This window comes from Camelina sativa, chromosome 17 (assembly GCF_030686135.1).
Source record: "Camelina sativa cultivar CO46 ecotype springtype chromosome 17, ASM3068613v1".
In the NCBI taxonomy this organism is placed as follows: domain Eukaryota; kingdom Viridiplantae; phylum Streptophyta; class Magnoliopsida; order Brassicales; family Brassicaceae; genus Camelina; species Camelina sativa.
In genome coordinates this window covers 18,032,269-18,047,917 of record NC_141896.1, presented here as the reverse complement: position 1 = coordinate 18,047,917, position 15,649 = coordinate 18,032,269, and the positions used below count along the sequence as shown (strand labels likewise).

General features: G+C 39.7%; 3 protein-coding genes and 1 long non-coding RNA gene across 5 annotated transcripts; 1 reads left to right on the top strand and 3 right to left on the bottom strand.

Annotated features, from left to right (window-relative positions):
• Window positions 1–833: 833 nt before the first annotated feature.
• On the bottom strand, window positions 834–3,158 carry LOC147923975 (phosphatidylinositol 4-kinase gamma 4-like). The gene is made up of 2 exons (XM_087495468.1): window positions 3,006–3,158; window positions 834–1,952 (listed from the first exon to the last, which is right to left on the bottom strand). Exon 2 carries the CDS (start codon window positions 1,950–1,952, stop codon window positions 1,026–1,028), a length of 927 nt encoding a protein of 308 aa, XP_087351594.1. The 5' UTR covers window positions 3,006–3,158; the 3' UTR covers window positions 834–1,025.
• A 611-nt stretch (window positions 3,159–3,769) lies between these two features.
• On the bottom strand, window positions 3,770–5,808 carry LOC147923974 (uncharacterized). Its single transcript, XR_015586876.1, has 2 exons — window positions 5,672–5,808; window positions 3,770–5,159 (listed from the first exon to the last, which is right to left on the bottom strand). It is a non-coding gene; the product is annotated as an uncharacterized LOC147923974 (long non-coding RNA).
• Window positions 5,809–12,448: 6,640 nt separating this feature from the next.
• Window positions 12,449–13,902, top strand: LOC104757081 (F-box protein At5g25290). Its single transcript, XM_010479792.3, has one exon. It carries the CDS (start codon window positions 12,560–12,562, stop codon window positions 13,700–13,702), a length of 1,143 nt encoding a protein of 380 aa, XP_010478094.2. The 5' UTR covers window positions 12,449–12,559; the 3' UTR covers window positions 13,703–13,902.
• Window positions 13,903–14,020: 118 nt separating this feature from the next.
• On the bottom strand, window positions 14,021–15,337 carry LOC147923973 (alpha-mannosidase I MNS5-like). 2 transcript variants are annotated; one of them, XM_087495495.1, is made up of 4 exons: window positions 15,163–15,337; window positions 14,870–14,945; window positions 14,632–14,779; window positions 14,021–14,474 (listed from the first exon to the last, which is right to left on the bottom strand). In XM_087495495.1, exons 1-4 carry the CDS (start codon window positions 15,185–15,187, stop codon window positions 14,322–14,324), a joined length of 402 nt encoding a protein of 133 aa, XP_087351621.1. In that variant the 5' UTR covers window positions 15,188–15,337; the 3' UTR covers window positions 14,021–14,321. The 2 variants fall into 2 exon arrangements, with proteins under 2 accessions (XP_087351621.1, XP_087351620.1); XM_087495494.1 differs by having other exon boundaries at window positions 14,021–14,492; window positions 15,163–15,331.
• Between the last annotated feature and the right edge of the window lie 312 nt (window positions 15,338–15,649).

Genomic DNA, 15,649 nt, shown 5'->3' with positions numbered 1-15,649 from the left:
AGCTATACCATCCAAATGATCTAGTACAATTTAGTATATAAATCAAGTGCAGAAGATCAACATCTTATCTCACTTTGCTTCTGTTAGCATTTCATGCCAGGTACACAAATCTTTAAGCCTCTCTGCGCCAAGAACTGCTAAACTTTTATGCTTTCTGGTTGTATATATAGTCACCGTAAAATAAGCATGCATCAGTGTTTTAGATCAGCTCTACTCTTCTCGATTTTTAGAGGAATTATGAAAGTATCATAGTCCTAAGATGTTTATTAGATTAGTTTCTTCTAGGCCAGCAAACTCGAGTACAAAACTGTTTCTGCTAGGCCTAAATGAAAAGAGACTTCTAATTCAACGTAAGTTCTATATGTTTTCGTGTTACGATTCCCTTGTTAAACACTACTGAGCTTGGGTGAAACTCATTATGCATTCCATTTCTATCATCACTAGAAAGCACCTGCTCGTTTTCTTGGCAATGATGAATGACTTTTGTTTATGCAGTCCTAGGTTGCGCATGCACTTTGTTTGGGACTTGCTCCATGGCTTGCTGCAGAGATTCCAATTCTTGTGGACTCCGGCATGACAAAGCACAATGATGACGCAGCTTGGAGTCAAGCTTCTGCTTCAGTCTCAAGTCAAGTGAGCGCTGCTATTTGGTTTGTACACGTCAAAGAAATTAAATTCGATTTTACGTTACTGCTTCTGTTTCAAAGACTACAATAAAATCTAGGAATAATACCAAAGGCAAGAAGCAAGTTCGAAACAAAAGTCAACCATATGAACTAACTTTGTTGAATTATGTGGAAACAAAATCAACTATGTGTCACCTAAACATAGCATTGCGTGGAAGTGATATTTTCATAAAATAATACCAAAGGTTCTCATAATTGCATAACTTAGCCCAACTAACACTAAACATCATAAGCAGCTAAAAATCCAATTTCATTAAGCAAAAATACAACTCAAACCAAAACCCTAAATACGCCTCCATGGTCCCATCTCCTTCCTTTCCTTCATCTTGCATCTGTTACTCAAATACTCTCGTAATATTCCCTCAGGAGCTCTTTCAAATGGCTCTCTACACTTTCGAAAAACTTGCCATCATCCCTCGTAACTCCATCAACCATGTATTTCAAATTGAATATGGGTTCTTCACATTTTAAAGAAGCCATTTTACCAATGTGTAAAACAGTCAATCCCTGAGAAACAGCGAGCCTCAAAAATATGCAGAAGACCTTTAATTTCTCGATGAAATCCAGCCCAGGCTGCCATCCACATGTACTAAGAAACTCGAGATCCTTATCAGCGTCTAGTTGCTGCAGATAGTTGGCACAACGCTCAGAGAATGACTCTTCACTATCCCGCAACCAATGTAGCCAACACGGTTTGCAAATATTGTAATCAGTGTCAAAAATCATCTCATGGTCAATTGGGACAATCGAGTTGTTTCCCGCAAGGAGAAGATTATCCAGACTCCTATCAGTATTCCCGAATCTCAAGTCTGCTATCGCAACCTTCTGAATCTCGTCCATTGGCACAACAGGAGCATCATCAACCTCAACAATTTCAACCGTGGGCTCTACAAATTCAACCAACGCACCCGTGACTGTGTTGGTTCCTATCTTCAGCCGTCGTACAAACAGTGTTGGCAGCACTCCAGAGAAGCCATATATGTCTTCAGACAATGATCTGTGACCATTCTCAGGGTGATCCAGCAGGTAGACAATGGCTTCATTTCTAGCTGAGTCCTCTTGATTATCAACTACGGTTTTGAATAAACATCTCAGATTACCATCTGTGTCTAATACTTTATAGATGTGCTCATATGATCTGAACTGGGGCAGAACACCTTGAAGACTGGCATGTTTCAAATAATCAAGCATCTTTTTGAGATGAGCACCCACCTGACTTGGAAGCTCAGTGAACCTTGGAAACACCTCCACCTCCTCATCATCCATCTGAAACAAATAAGAACAGTATGCTTAGAATGACTAAGCTAAACAAATCGTAAGAAAGCAAATAACACTAATGCTGGTTTAGAACAGTAGGATTATTGTAAAGAAGAAGACTAAGCTAGTAATAGTTCAACAAATTAGTTTGCTATGCAGAGATTTCACAAATTTAAACCGAAGGTGCTCTCTCAAACTAACAGATGAAGGAACCTTGACAGTTCAAACCACCTACTAGTAGCAGTTTATTGAAAAGAAGAAGACTAAGCTATAGACCAAAAAGCTTCAACAAAGAGGCTGGATCGAGAGGTCATGAAGCCTTAATAAGACTAACGTTCTGTAACAGTAACAGATGCTGCTTGTTTTAGCAACAATGGGTTAGGTTCCTAAGTAAAGTGATACCAGCAGGTTAGAAACTAGCTAAAAGGTTCAACCAGCAAAATGGTTATACAAATCCTAAGATTAATTTGCTTGTTCGAGACAACAGATTGCATTCCCAAGTAGAGTGAAACATCAAAAAGGGTCAACAAAGAAGCTGGCTCGTGATAGAAACTAGCTAAAAGGTCCAAGGCAGAAAAATGTCGACAGAACTAATCTCAAACAGAAACAGGCAGTAAACAAGACTTAAGCTATAGACCAAAAAGCTTCAACAAAGAGGCTGGATCGAGAGTTTAATTGAAAAGAAGAGACTAGCTTAGTAGCAGTTTAACAGATCCAAATAAGACTAACGTTCTGTAACAGGCAGTAAGCTCAAGTAGAAACTAGCTACACATCGTGAGTCAAAAAAAGTTCAAATTTTTTTTCGTTTTTGGGAAGAAAGTTTCAAACTTTTTCTTTGTTTCAGGCAAGAAGTACAAAATGGGGATAGAAAAACATTCATAACACAGTTTTCAAAGCACCCTTTCATAATCGGATGAGAACAGAAAAAAAAAATGAAATTTGGAAAACACAAAAAGTCGAAGTCTTTTTTGTTTGCTGTAATTTTGAGTGACTGAGTTTCTCAAAGAAACGATGAAGCGATGATAAAAGACATTTTACCACAAAAAAAAAAAGACATTTTACCTTTCAAACCACTCTGTTTCTCAAAACCTAGAACGAAACTCCGAAGATGTGTTTGTTTCCTAAAAATCGCAGACAAACAACGATGTTGTGAGCGAGAGAGTGAGTAAAGAAGAGAGGAGTCAAAAAATCTAATAGCCGAGTTGGCCCTAGTTTTGAGAGGTCAAGGGTTCGACACCGACCTTCTTCCGTATTCCCGAAAAACAAACACAAACTCAAACTAAAATCTTGTTATTTTGTGCCACATCATAATTAAGGTCTCGGAGCCCAGGTGGTTGTTCAGTATAGGATCTTAATCAAGACGTGGAAGGTTCGATTCTCCATTTTATATCATCAAGTTGGAAAATTTTCTCTTAATTTAGTAAAAGGGCATAATCGTCATTACACAATCATCTTCTTATTTTAGATTTGACAGTGATTTTTTTTTTTTTTTTTTTTTACATTGATCTGTCTATGTAGATAGATAGTGCCCCCCATACATTAGATGGTAATATTAGTCCAAACAAAAACAAACATCTCCTAGGTGATTACTAAGTTTTTAAAAATATTTTCCAAAAGCGGCAAATTAGTTTGCTATGCAGAGATTTCCCAAGTTAACCTGAAAATGATCTCAAACATATGACAACCTTGAAAGACCAAGCAGCAAAATATACTCAACACATCATCAACCATATGCTATAAAGGGAGAAGACAACATTTATCAAAACAGAACGCAAAATCACTATGCAAGTAAATGTTAGGCTAGAATCCAGCATAACAAACACCTGGACTGGCAAATGATACTCTGCATAAAAATAGTTATACTGTAATGTATACAACTTTAATATCCCAACATAACAGTCATAAGTATATGTATAACCAAATAAATTTTTCCTCAAGAGCTGACTACTTGGAAACAAGATTTCTAACTACTAGAGTTGACCATTCTATCCGTTGTTTGATGTGCTCCAAATATACCCAGGTAAGTGTCCATATTTGTAACTGATGCAGCTTCAACTGAGACAATTCCCCCCAGACATATGATTCAGTTCGCTGCAACCATATCATAGGGGTTGAACCGGTAGTATAACCTGCTTCCATGCTTTATCTCTCTCAGCCAAAAAGTTTAGTAGACACATACAACTGGGAAACCATCAGTTTCATTCCCCTGATGTTATATATTTACAAAGCCAATTTGAAAGTGAAAGTAGGACAGCCAATCATGACCATCAAACTAGTTAGTTACAAGTGGAAGATCATCTGCTTATTGTTGTATCTCACAAAATGAGTCACACATAAAGCTTATGCAAGAGAAGACTACTAATATCACCCTATCATTCAGGACACATATTAGATTCTGTATAGTTTCTTTATCACCAACATACATGAAAGAATGAATGTTTCAAGTTATGAACGTAACAATAAGAAACTAATATCTATGAGCGCCACAGCACCCATATTAACTTACTTGCAAGCAAGAACAAATCAGCATATTGAGTGAGGTGCAAAAGAAGTAAACGACTTTCAACTAAAAAAGTGGGATAGCAAAAACAGTAACAGGTAAAACAACAATTTAATGATGAATAAAAAGAAAAGTAACCACACGAGAATAATGGGACGCATTCAGAAACATACCAACTATAATAACAGATATCGTCAGTGCACCCGGCAAACGAATAGCTGACTGTATGAAATCTACTTCAGACATGAGCGTTGCTGGATTCGGAATGGGGCGACCGCCAGGAAATATTGAACATCTGTCTACTACTTCCTGTAGTAGAATAGGAAAAGTTGACATGCGAGCAACAGGTCATGTATTGTGCGGTTCCAGATTTATACTATACAGTCGAAACTTTTAAGAAAACCATGCATCAAAATAAACGTCTCCACAAAATTTAGAGCAAGAACTTTTACCCGTAAACAACCAGGCTATTATGAAAGAAACAACAGAGTTAAGTGAGGAAAACTTAAATTGACAGAGAAGCAGAATAAGTAATCAACCAAAGACCATACCTTGCGAGGGGGAGAGACAGAAAAAAAGAAAAAAAAGAAAAAAAAGAAGAGGCTATAAACAGCCAGCATACATCCAATGCAGCGGCAAGACATCATCTTTGAACGTAAACCATCCATGTCCATAGGTCCCCACACCAACGATCAAAAGTAACCGTGATGACGGAACTGCATGGTTCATCAAGAATAGTATATATCATCAAGAGTAAAGCTTATGATCGTGTCCATTGTTGGGGTGACTAGACAGGAAGACACCACAAAGATCTCAAAAGTTTTATTAATATATAAAAGTGAACTAATAAACAAAAAGATAGTATAATTATTAAGGGAAAGAGATAAGAAATCCAACAAAAACTTAAACAGGAAGTTACCAAACATGCACTTCTTCGATTACATTCACTATTTCATATTACCCTGAAGCCTTATGACACTGGCTTCTAAGTTTCAAATAAGTGGAACCTAACATAAAAAAGCAACTGAAGTTTTGAAAATGAAAACAAGAGGACTGATACCATGGGTTAACTAACAGTTCAATCTCATAACCAACTATGAGTATGTAAAATACTTTTGCTGGTAATTATTGACTACAAACGTATGATTTTGCAAAGAGCTCAAGAAGGAATTTAAAAAAACAACATATGTGTATAAGAACATAACCAACTTGAGAAACCGTGTGGTACCTGCATTGCCATCTCCTCCAAGATGCTGCAAAAGAAAGTGGTGCCAGCAGAAATGGATTTCTTTGCAACAATTGGATCCTCGTCCTTTGATGACATAAGAACGATCCAGCATCCTCAAACCAACATCTTCAATGATCCTGCCAGCCAGAAGAATCGATCAAACCAGTTTGTTACCTTGTCTGACAAATTTATCACACCCCCAAAAATATAGTAGAGTAAGAGCCTGATGCAGGAGAAGGTTCCGAAACCTAATCCAGTGTAGCTTAGAAGTTATTTCTAGATATTTTCCTGTTTTCTCTTTCTATTAGGATTCTAGTAACTTTACTTATTTTCTGGGAATTGCCTATTCTATGTTTTAGCTTTCTCTATATAAAGAACCCTAGGTGATATGTTTTAGACAGGATATTATTATCATTCTTATCAATCAAAGTTTTAGAGTTTATCTCTTTATTTTTCTGGTGGATTCCAGAGCTTTCTATCAAGATCAACGCTTGTGATCTTGATTTTCAATCTAGAGTTAACGCTTGTTAACCTAGTTCATTCCGACTGCGTCAAGTGGTATCAGAGCAGGTCTTCTCCTACTCTTTTTGAAGCTTGATCGGCCATGGGTGATCAACCATCAACCAAAGCAGATATTGAGGCTTTGGGAGCTTTGCTGACAGCGTTGACTAATCAAGTTGCGGCTTTACCCCAACAGATTGCTAACGCAATGCAAGGAGGAGGAAAACGAAGGGAACCAAATCCAAACCAACAGGTTGGAAACAATCCGGTCATTGAGGAACCAGCCCGAGTCCAGCGAGGTGGAAACAACCGCCAGCAAGGTGTAAACAATAGACAACAAGGCAGGCAAAATCGTGTTGTTGTTGATGACAATTCCAGCTCGGAGGAGGACTTGGAAGAAGAAGATGAAGAACAAGGGAATCGAAACAATCATGATTACCGAGTGAAAGCAGATATTCCATTGTTCTATGGGACTATGGGAGTAGAGGAATTTCTGGACTGGCAAATTGATGTTGATCGGTTCTTTGATGTTATGGGTGTCCCGGAGATTAAGCAAGTCAAGATGGTGGCAATCAGATTGAAGAAGACTGCTGCTGTATGGTGGGATAAACTAGTTCTCCAAAGACAAAAACAGAGGAAGGGTCCAGTTAGAATGTGGCGTCGAATGAAACAACTGATGATGGAGCGTTTCTTACCGGAAGATTACGAACAGATTCTCTACAAGATGTACATTGATTGTGTTCAAGGAAACAGATCAGTGACAGATTATACGGCTGAATTCTTACGTTTCTCTGAACGTAATGACTTGAATGAATCAGAAAATCAGAAGGTGGCTAGATATATCAGTGGTTTAAAGGGGTCTATTCAAGGAAAAATAGGGTTACAGACTGTATGGACGGTGCAAGAAGCCTCAAGTCTTGCTTTGAAAGCAGAATTGATGGAGAAATCATCTCGGGGATTCTCAACCTTCAGGAAGCCCTTGGTTCAGAACAGTTTCGAACCAACTGGAGAGAGAGACAAGGATTCAAACACGGGCAACAAAGGAGCTAACAGGGATCCAAACACTAGCAACAAAGGAGCTGGAAGTTCTAACAATGGTCCTAATAATGCTCATCAAAATAAAACACCAATCCAAAAGCAGAGTAACACTTATGCGAGACCATCCATCGACAAGTGTTTCCGTTGTCAAGGACAAGGTCACAAATCCAATGTTTGTCCGAGTAGGAGGACTACAGCTTTAATAGAAGAGGAGGATGACGACTTCGCAGGGAATGAGGAGTATGAGGGGGTCGAGTTTGCTGAAGAAGAATCTGAAGAGAGGATAAGTATTGTACTCCAGCGACTCTTGCTATCATCCAAAGAAGAGGGACAACGCAAGAATCTGTTTAGAACGCATTGTTCTATTCAAAACAAATTGTGCAACGTGATTGTTGATAACGGTAGTTCTGAGAATTTAGTTTCTCAAAAGCTGGTGGAATATTTGAAGCTACCCACAACTCGTCATGCAAAGCCGTATGGTCTTGGTTGGGTCAAGAAAGGCTCACAAGTGAGGGTTAGCGAGACTTGCAGGATTCCCTTATCTATAGGAAAACACTACAAAGAAGAGATAATTTGTGATGTTCTTGACATGGATGTTTGTCATATTCTCCTTGGGCGTCCCTGGCAGTATGATAACGACATCACATATCGAGGATGAGACAACGTGATCATGTTTACGTGGGGAACTCATAAAATTGCTATGGCTCCTGTTCAGGATTTTGGTAACAAAGCGAAGGAAAAGAAGTCAAGTTTCTTGATCTTAACGGAGAGCGACAAAGAGCTTGATGAAGCTGTTAAAGAGACAAATTGTTTCTATCCAGTGGTGGTCAAAGGGTTGATGAGTGCTATAACAGAAGAAACTACAACTCCACAGGAAGTGTTAGAGATTCTAGAAGACTTCAAAGAGTTGACTGCAGATGAGCTACCTAATGATCTACCTCCTATGCGTGATATTCAGCATCACATTGACTTGATTCCGGGTTCGAGTCTACCAAATCTTCCCCACTATCGACTGAGTCCTAAGGAAAACGAAATTGTAAGGGAACAGATTGAAGATTTGTTAAGGAAAGGGTTAATCCGTGAGAGCATGAGCCCTTGTGCTGTACCGGTTCTTCTCGTTCCAAAGAAGGGTAACCAGTGGCGAATGTGTGTTGATTCTAGGGCCATCAACAAGATAACAATCAAATATCGATTTCCTATCCCTCGGTTGGAAGACATGCTTGATGAGCTGAACGGATCAAAGGTGTTTTCAAAAATCGATCTTCGAAGTGGGTACCATCAAATTCGAATCAGGCCTGGAGATGAATGGAAGACTGCTTTTAAGAGCAAAGATGGATTATACGAGTGGTTGGTGATGCCTTTCGGGTTGTCAAATGCTCCTAGTACTTTCATGAGACTAATGAACCAAATTCTCCGTCCTTTCATTGGGTCATTTGTGGTGGTTTACTTCGATGATATTCTGATCTACAGCAAAACCAAGGATGATCATTTGGAGCATTTAAAACAGGTTTTGCAAGTTCTACAAGAAAACCAGCTGTACATCAACTTAAAGAAGTGTACATTCAGTGCCAATAAGCTGTTATTTCTGGGTTTTGTCATTGGTGAAGAAGGAATTCAAGTTGATGACGCCAAGGTGAGTGCCATAAAGGATTGGCCTGTCCCTAAATCAGTAACTGAGATACGAAGTTTTCATGGTTTAGCTACTTTCTATAGAAGATTTGTGAGAGACTTCAGTACCATTACTGCACCTATTACTGAATGTTTGAAGAAAGGGAAGTTTCAATGGGGTCCAGATCAAGACAAGAGTTTTGCATTAATTAAGGAGAAGCTTTGTACTGCTCCAGTATTAGCATTGCCGGATTTTGATAAAGTGTTTCAGGTAGAGTGTGATGCAAGTGGCGTGGGAATAGGGGCTGTACTGTCACAAGAGAAGCGACCTGTAGTTTTTTTTAGTGAAAAACTAAGTGAAGCACGTCAGAAATGGAGTACTTATGATCAGGAGTTCTATGCTGTGTTTCGAGCCCTAAGACAATGGGAGCACTATCTAGTTCAACGTGAGTTTATTCTTTTCACGGACCATCAAGCTCTCAAGTTCCTTCACAGCCAGAAGATGGTCAATAAGATGCATGCTCGTTGGGTAAGTTACTTACAGAAGTTCCCATTTATCATCCAGCACAAATCGGGAACGCTTAATAAGGTTGCGGATGCCTTAAGTAGAAGGGCTTCTCTGCTCACTACTTTAGCACAGGAGGTTGTCGGTTTCGAGTTTTTGAGGGAGTTGTATGGACAAGATGTTGAGTTCCAGGAACTATGGATCAAGTGCAGTCAGCAGCATCCTTCGGCGGATTTTCATATTCGAGAAGGTTACCTCTTTAAAGGAGATAGGCTATGCATTCCATGTTCTTCCTTACGGGAGAAGTTGATTCGAGAATTGCATGGAGGAGGCCTTAGTGGTCATTTGGGATGGGATAAGACTATTGCAAGCTTGGAGGAAAGGTACTATTGGCCGCATCTTCGGAGAGACGCTGGAGCTATTGTTCGAAGGTGTTATATATGTCAGGTTTCAAAGGGTCAAGCTCAGAATACAGGTCTTTACATGCCGTTATCTGTTCCTGAAGACATTTGGCAGGATCTATCCATGGATTTTGTGTTGGGATTACCAAGAACACAACGAGGTGTGGATTCTGTGTTTGTTGTTGTTGACAGGTTCTCTAAAATGACACACTTCATTGCTTGTAGGAAGACTGCAGACGCAAGCAACATAGCCAAATTGTTTTTCCGTGAAGTTGTACGTCTCCATGGGGTTCCTAAATCCATAGTTTCAGACAGAGATACCAAGTTTCTAAGTCACTTCTGGATTACATTATGGAGAATGTTTGGAACAAGTTTAAAACGAAGCTCTACAGCTCATCCCCAGAGTGATGGACAAACCGAGGTGACAAACAGGACGCTGGGTAACATGATCAGAAGTGTATGTGGTGATAAACCGAAGCAGTGGGATTTAGCTCTACCACAGGTTGAATTCGCTTACAATAGTGCCGTACATTCTACAACAGGGAAATCACCATTCTCTTTGGTGTATACCTCTGTCCCGAAGCATGTGGTCGATTTAGTTCAATTGCCAAAAGCTCCCGGAATTAGTGCATCAGCTGAGGCTTTGGCTAAAGACATTTTGGAAACTAAAGAAGCAGTCCGAGCTAGATTGGAAGCAGTTGGACAAAAGAATAAAAGAGCAGCAGATAAACACCGACGGCTCAAGGTTTTCAAAGAAGGAGATGAAGTGATGGTGTTTCTCAGGAAAGAAAGGTTTCCCGTTGGTACTTATCGCAAGCTTCAGCCTCGCAAGTATGGTCCATTCAAGATTCTGCAGAAGCTCAATGACAATGCTTATGTGGTGGATCTTCCAGACAACATGAACATCTCTCATACGTTTAATGTGGCTGACATCTATGAGTATCATGCGGATGGTGTTCTTTATCCAAATGAGAACTCAGGGTCGAGTTCTTTGGAGGTGGAGGAGAAGGTTCCGAAACCTAATCCAGTCTAGCTTACAAGTTATTTCTAGATATTTTCCTCTTTTCTCTTTCTATTAGGATTCTAGTAACTTTACTTATTTTCTGGGAATTGCCTATTCTATGTTTTAGCTTTCTCTATATAAAGAACCCTAGGTGATATGTTTTAGACAGGATATTATTATCATTCTTATCAATCAAAGTTTTAGAGTTTATCTCTTTATTTTTCTGGTGGATTCCAGAGCTTTCTATCAAGATCAACGCTTGTGATCTTGATTTTCAATCTAGAGTTAACGCTTGTTAACCTAGTTCATTCCGACTGTGTCAGAGCCTATTATATTTACCACATAAACTTATGATGATTCAACTATATGCCGTAGCACTAAAACAGAAATGGATGACTAATATTGCTGTGAAAGTTTCAAATCAAAGAAAACAAAGCAAAACAAAAATCACGCCTAGAGCAATTGTTAGCAAAGTTTTCTACAACACATCAGCGAAGATTGGAACTAGAAAAAAAAAATACAGAAGAACCTTAAACGTGCAAAGGAACTCACTCCAAAAGGGATTTGTGAACTAGAATTTCGCGGGACAAGTGGAGTTCTGCGATATAGGGGAAAATCTCAGCAGACCAAGACGGCTCCAATGACAGCAATATCTCCTTCACCTGCCAAATTGCCGTAGTTATTGGCAGCGGCGACAAGAGAGACTGCCTTGCCCTCGCTGTCGCGTCAGCCGGAGCCCCGCCATCCCAATTACTTAATTTTAGATTCGTCCGTCCGACGAAATTGTCTATGGGAGAGAGGTAACAATTCGTCCGACGATATTGTTGGAAACAGAACCAGACTCAGAACAAAGAAGCTTAAGTTGCAGATGCACTTGAGCGAAAAACCGCCTAATCCCGGTGCAAGATAACCCAGACGGCTCACTCCAGGGTTTACTCTGCTCTCAATTGAACTGTGGCACTCAATTCAAAAGAGATGAAACTCTCAAACTCAAAATCAGAAAGAAGAAGAAGAAGAAGGAGATGAAGAAATAGAAAAGATAAGGAGTTCTTTTCCACACTGAAATAGAAGGCTGGGCTCATGTCTTTATACCACAAAATCAAACTTCCCCTCCGAGATTTCAGTCATCTCTCTGTCCGTTACCGATCTCGGAGTCATCGACAGTTTTTGACTTGTATTGTTGGAGAAGAAAGAGTTTAATGGGTACTGAAGCCCATTCCTAAAAAGCCCACTTCATGAAACATACCCAACAGATATTGTCAATTATACAAAACTCTGGACTGGAGGAGGAGGACAAACACTTGGATGGCGGCTTCAATTACTTCCTCCAGACGAAAAAAACATATTGTCGTTTTATCTCTTGAGAGTTGCAATTAGTGCCGTTTTTGCGTTCACCCAACAAAAAAAACATTTTTAAATGATCCATTATGAAAAACTATTTGGGCCATAGACCCGTTAAAGTTTTTATTCTTCTTGCCGTTATTGGGCTTCGTAAGCTGTATATATCCGCGCAACTTAACCCTTTCCTTCTCAATCTTTTTATTTTGGGTTTTGTACAAAAAAACCCTCCAAGTAATTATTTTTTGCAAGAAAACCCTCCACATCAAATAAATGCAGGTCAATACTATGATCTCAAAAGTCACCCGCAATATAACCCTTTTCTGTATTTATGACGTGGCAATTTAAAAGTTTTGTTGTTTTGAGAGCTAAAAAATGGCAGAGCGTTCAGTTTAACCCTTTCCTTCTCAATCTTTTTATTTCAGAAGTCGAGGTTATTAATAAGAAAAAGAAAAAAATTAAAGAGACGAAGGAGTTACCCATCCGTTCTGAAGATGGACAGACCTACGCCGAAACGACGGTTGAGTTGTCCGGATCGTGAGTCTGCAAAGGCCCTCCGTTCGAGTTTGATTCTGCAGCCAAAAGGCGGATCTCCGTTGCTGATGCTGTCTCTAGAAAAGGATGGTTGTCGTGTGTACAACCCAGCCGATGATACGGTTTACGAGACGAAGAGTGACCTTTCAGGGTATCGATTCGTGGCAAGCTCCGGTAAGTGGTTTCTGGTGATAGATTCTCGATTGAAACTCTATATTATAGATGTGTTTGGCGAGGAGGAGAGGATCGATCTTCCAGGACTAGAAACATTCGAGGGTAGCCATTTTAAGATTGAGCGAGTAGGAGAAGATAAAATCAGACATGTAGCATTCCGTACTTTATCTCGAACGGATCCTTATACTGCCGAAGATGTGAGAGGTCGTTTGTGGGTCGAGGACAAGAAAGGAGGAGACTTCGTTGTCTTGTGGCGATTCGAAATGAGCAATTACATAGCGTTTTGCAAGAAAGGGGATTATCATTACCGCGAGATTTCAACACGGGACGGTGTTCACAGGGATTTACGAGGCGTAAAAGATATGCTCCTTAAAGGTTACGATCTTTACGTCTTTGCCACCCGTGATTTCATTCGACGCTTGGATTTGTCTCGACGGCACGATGGTTTCATTGATGTGTCCGAGAAGCATACGTTTCCAATGTGGGAGCCACCTCTTAGTAGGGATGAAACGGAAAGAATCAACAAATATAAGATCATCTCATCTAACCAAAGCATTGCTGTTGTTACAAGCTCTGGTCAGGTTTTGCTTGTCTATACTTACCTGTTAACCTCAAAGGATAGGGTGTTCCACCTGTACAAGAGGGATCCTAAACATCTTTACGCGACTACCTATGACACCATGCTTGTCGAGGTACATTCTCTTGGTGATGAGGCCCTCTTTTTGGATTTTGGTATCACCGTGCCTGCTGATCATACCCTTGGTATTGAGCCTAACTCCATCTATTTCACACGCGATGATCGTATCCGTCACCGCCGAACTTCATCCCTCGACATCTGTGTGTTCAGTCTTACCACAAAGACCGTCAAACGCTACCCCTGTCTCGATGCCTCAAACATCAAGGATGCTCAGTGGTTTCTTCCCTCTTGATTCTTACGTTCCTCATGGTTTACTCCCTCGGCCTTGCTCTCTTTCTTTCTGCTGCAAACTCTGGTGTTGTTGACACACATTTCCAGACTCTACTTTGTTATCATCTTTTGCTTTTGATGTATAATCTATGACATATTGCGGTGGTGTTTAAATCTCTTTGACTTTATGTTCCAAATTTCACAACCATCACTTCAAGTCAACATCTGCATCAAGAGATTGTTTTCGTTTTGCACGATCTGTGGTGAATTAAAGTGATTGCAAGCTTTTATGTTGTTAACTTGTAAAGGTCCTAAAAGTTACCAATTCATAAAGCTATACTTGAAGAAAAACATTAATATTCCTTTCATTGAGGTTATTCCTCCGGTAGTATATATATATCCATGTCAAGACTGATGACTCAAAGAAAAGATACAACAGCCTCATGTAACAAACTATTCATTTTACTGTCAACCAAAGCTTTTCGTTCACATTAATTGACAGTTTCCCTTCATAAACCCCAACTCTTCTCTTTCCTTTCCTAAACCTCTAAAACGCCCTGTTTTGTGTCAAAAGTTATAAGGGATTCCATAAGCCGCAGTATCCAACTCCGCTGCAGGATCTTTGTCTACAAGTAGTGGCATCACTCTTTGTTGCTCCAACACCTATGATTGATTTTCTCGTCAGGGACATGGCAAGCACTCTCTCTGTGTTGCTCAGGACGTCTAGAGTTGAGAGCTATCGATGGACATACTTGCAGTGACAATGCGCTAGCTCCACTTTCCCATGCCCCTCTCTGCAAATTCGCAAGTTCCTAGTTTAGCAGAAGCAGAGGAAGGAATAATAATGCATTTAGACTCGATTTTGGTTCTTTTAATGGCTGCCCTTCTGTCTATCAACTAAAAAATAACATTACTATGCAGTGTAACTAAACTAACTAACAAGTGACAGACCTTTGAAAGCGTCCAGTTGCCTGAATAACTTTTTGGTAGTTTCTCATGCCAGGAGCTCACAACCTGAATAGGGTGGCCCTCGGTTGTAAATATATAATTCCTTTTGGCCACAAATGAATCATCAAAGAGGAGATATAAGTACTTGCACCTGCGAATGGGAGATAACAACCAATGTGATGTTCTGACATTGTATAGGTAAGAAAAGAATGACGTGTAAGAAAGTGAACGTTCATATCACGTTTCAGCAAGAAAGAAACTGTGCTGATGATCTTCCAATCGCATGGTCGTCACATCTCTAACACTTGCAAATCCCCCTGGAGTAGACGAACCAGATAACAAAAGGTTGACAATTTGACCAGAAAGGTGGCAAAAAGTAACTACATTTTCATTAGCATAAAGATACAAAGAACTGATGTTTAATAATGATGAGTTAGTTATTCAGCAAAACCAGGGTAGAGTTGAGGAGTAATAGATGACTAAAGTTTAGATATACTTCAGAGAAAACAAAGAAATAAAGTTTGAACTCTATACCTCTATTATTGGTGAGAAAGTACATCTAAGAAATCCCAGAAAGGCAGTTCTAATGGAATACTGAATGCTTGCAGAATGGCACCCCTTAACCGTCTCAATATTTGGGTGAAAATCCAGCAGAACAGAGAGGACAGTGTTGTAGTGGACAGGCCTCTTCCTTGCTACCACCGCGAGACTGCGAAAGATAAGCTACTGTCAGATATGATATCAGTGCTTACACAGGAAATTTTCAAAATTGCAAATTATTCAAGTATGCCTCTTACGTGCATGTCCTAATGAATCACTGCACATCTCAGAAAACAAAAATAATTATACTGACGTCAATGAAACAACCCTAGGTGCGAGGCGCTGCTTTTAATATATATACAATTATCTAACATAAAAGATACTAGAGTTTCATATAACTTTACTGAGCAACCATTCCTGTGAGAAACTTTGCTCATGATTTCTGCAGCATACAACACAGCGAATAAACTCCTTAACAGCA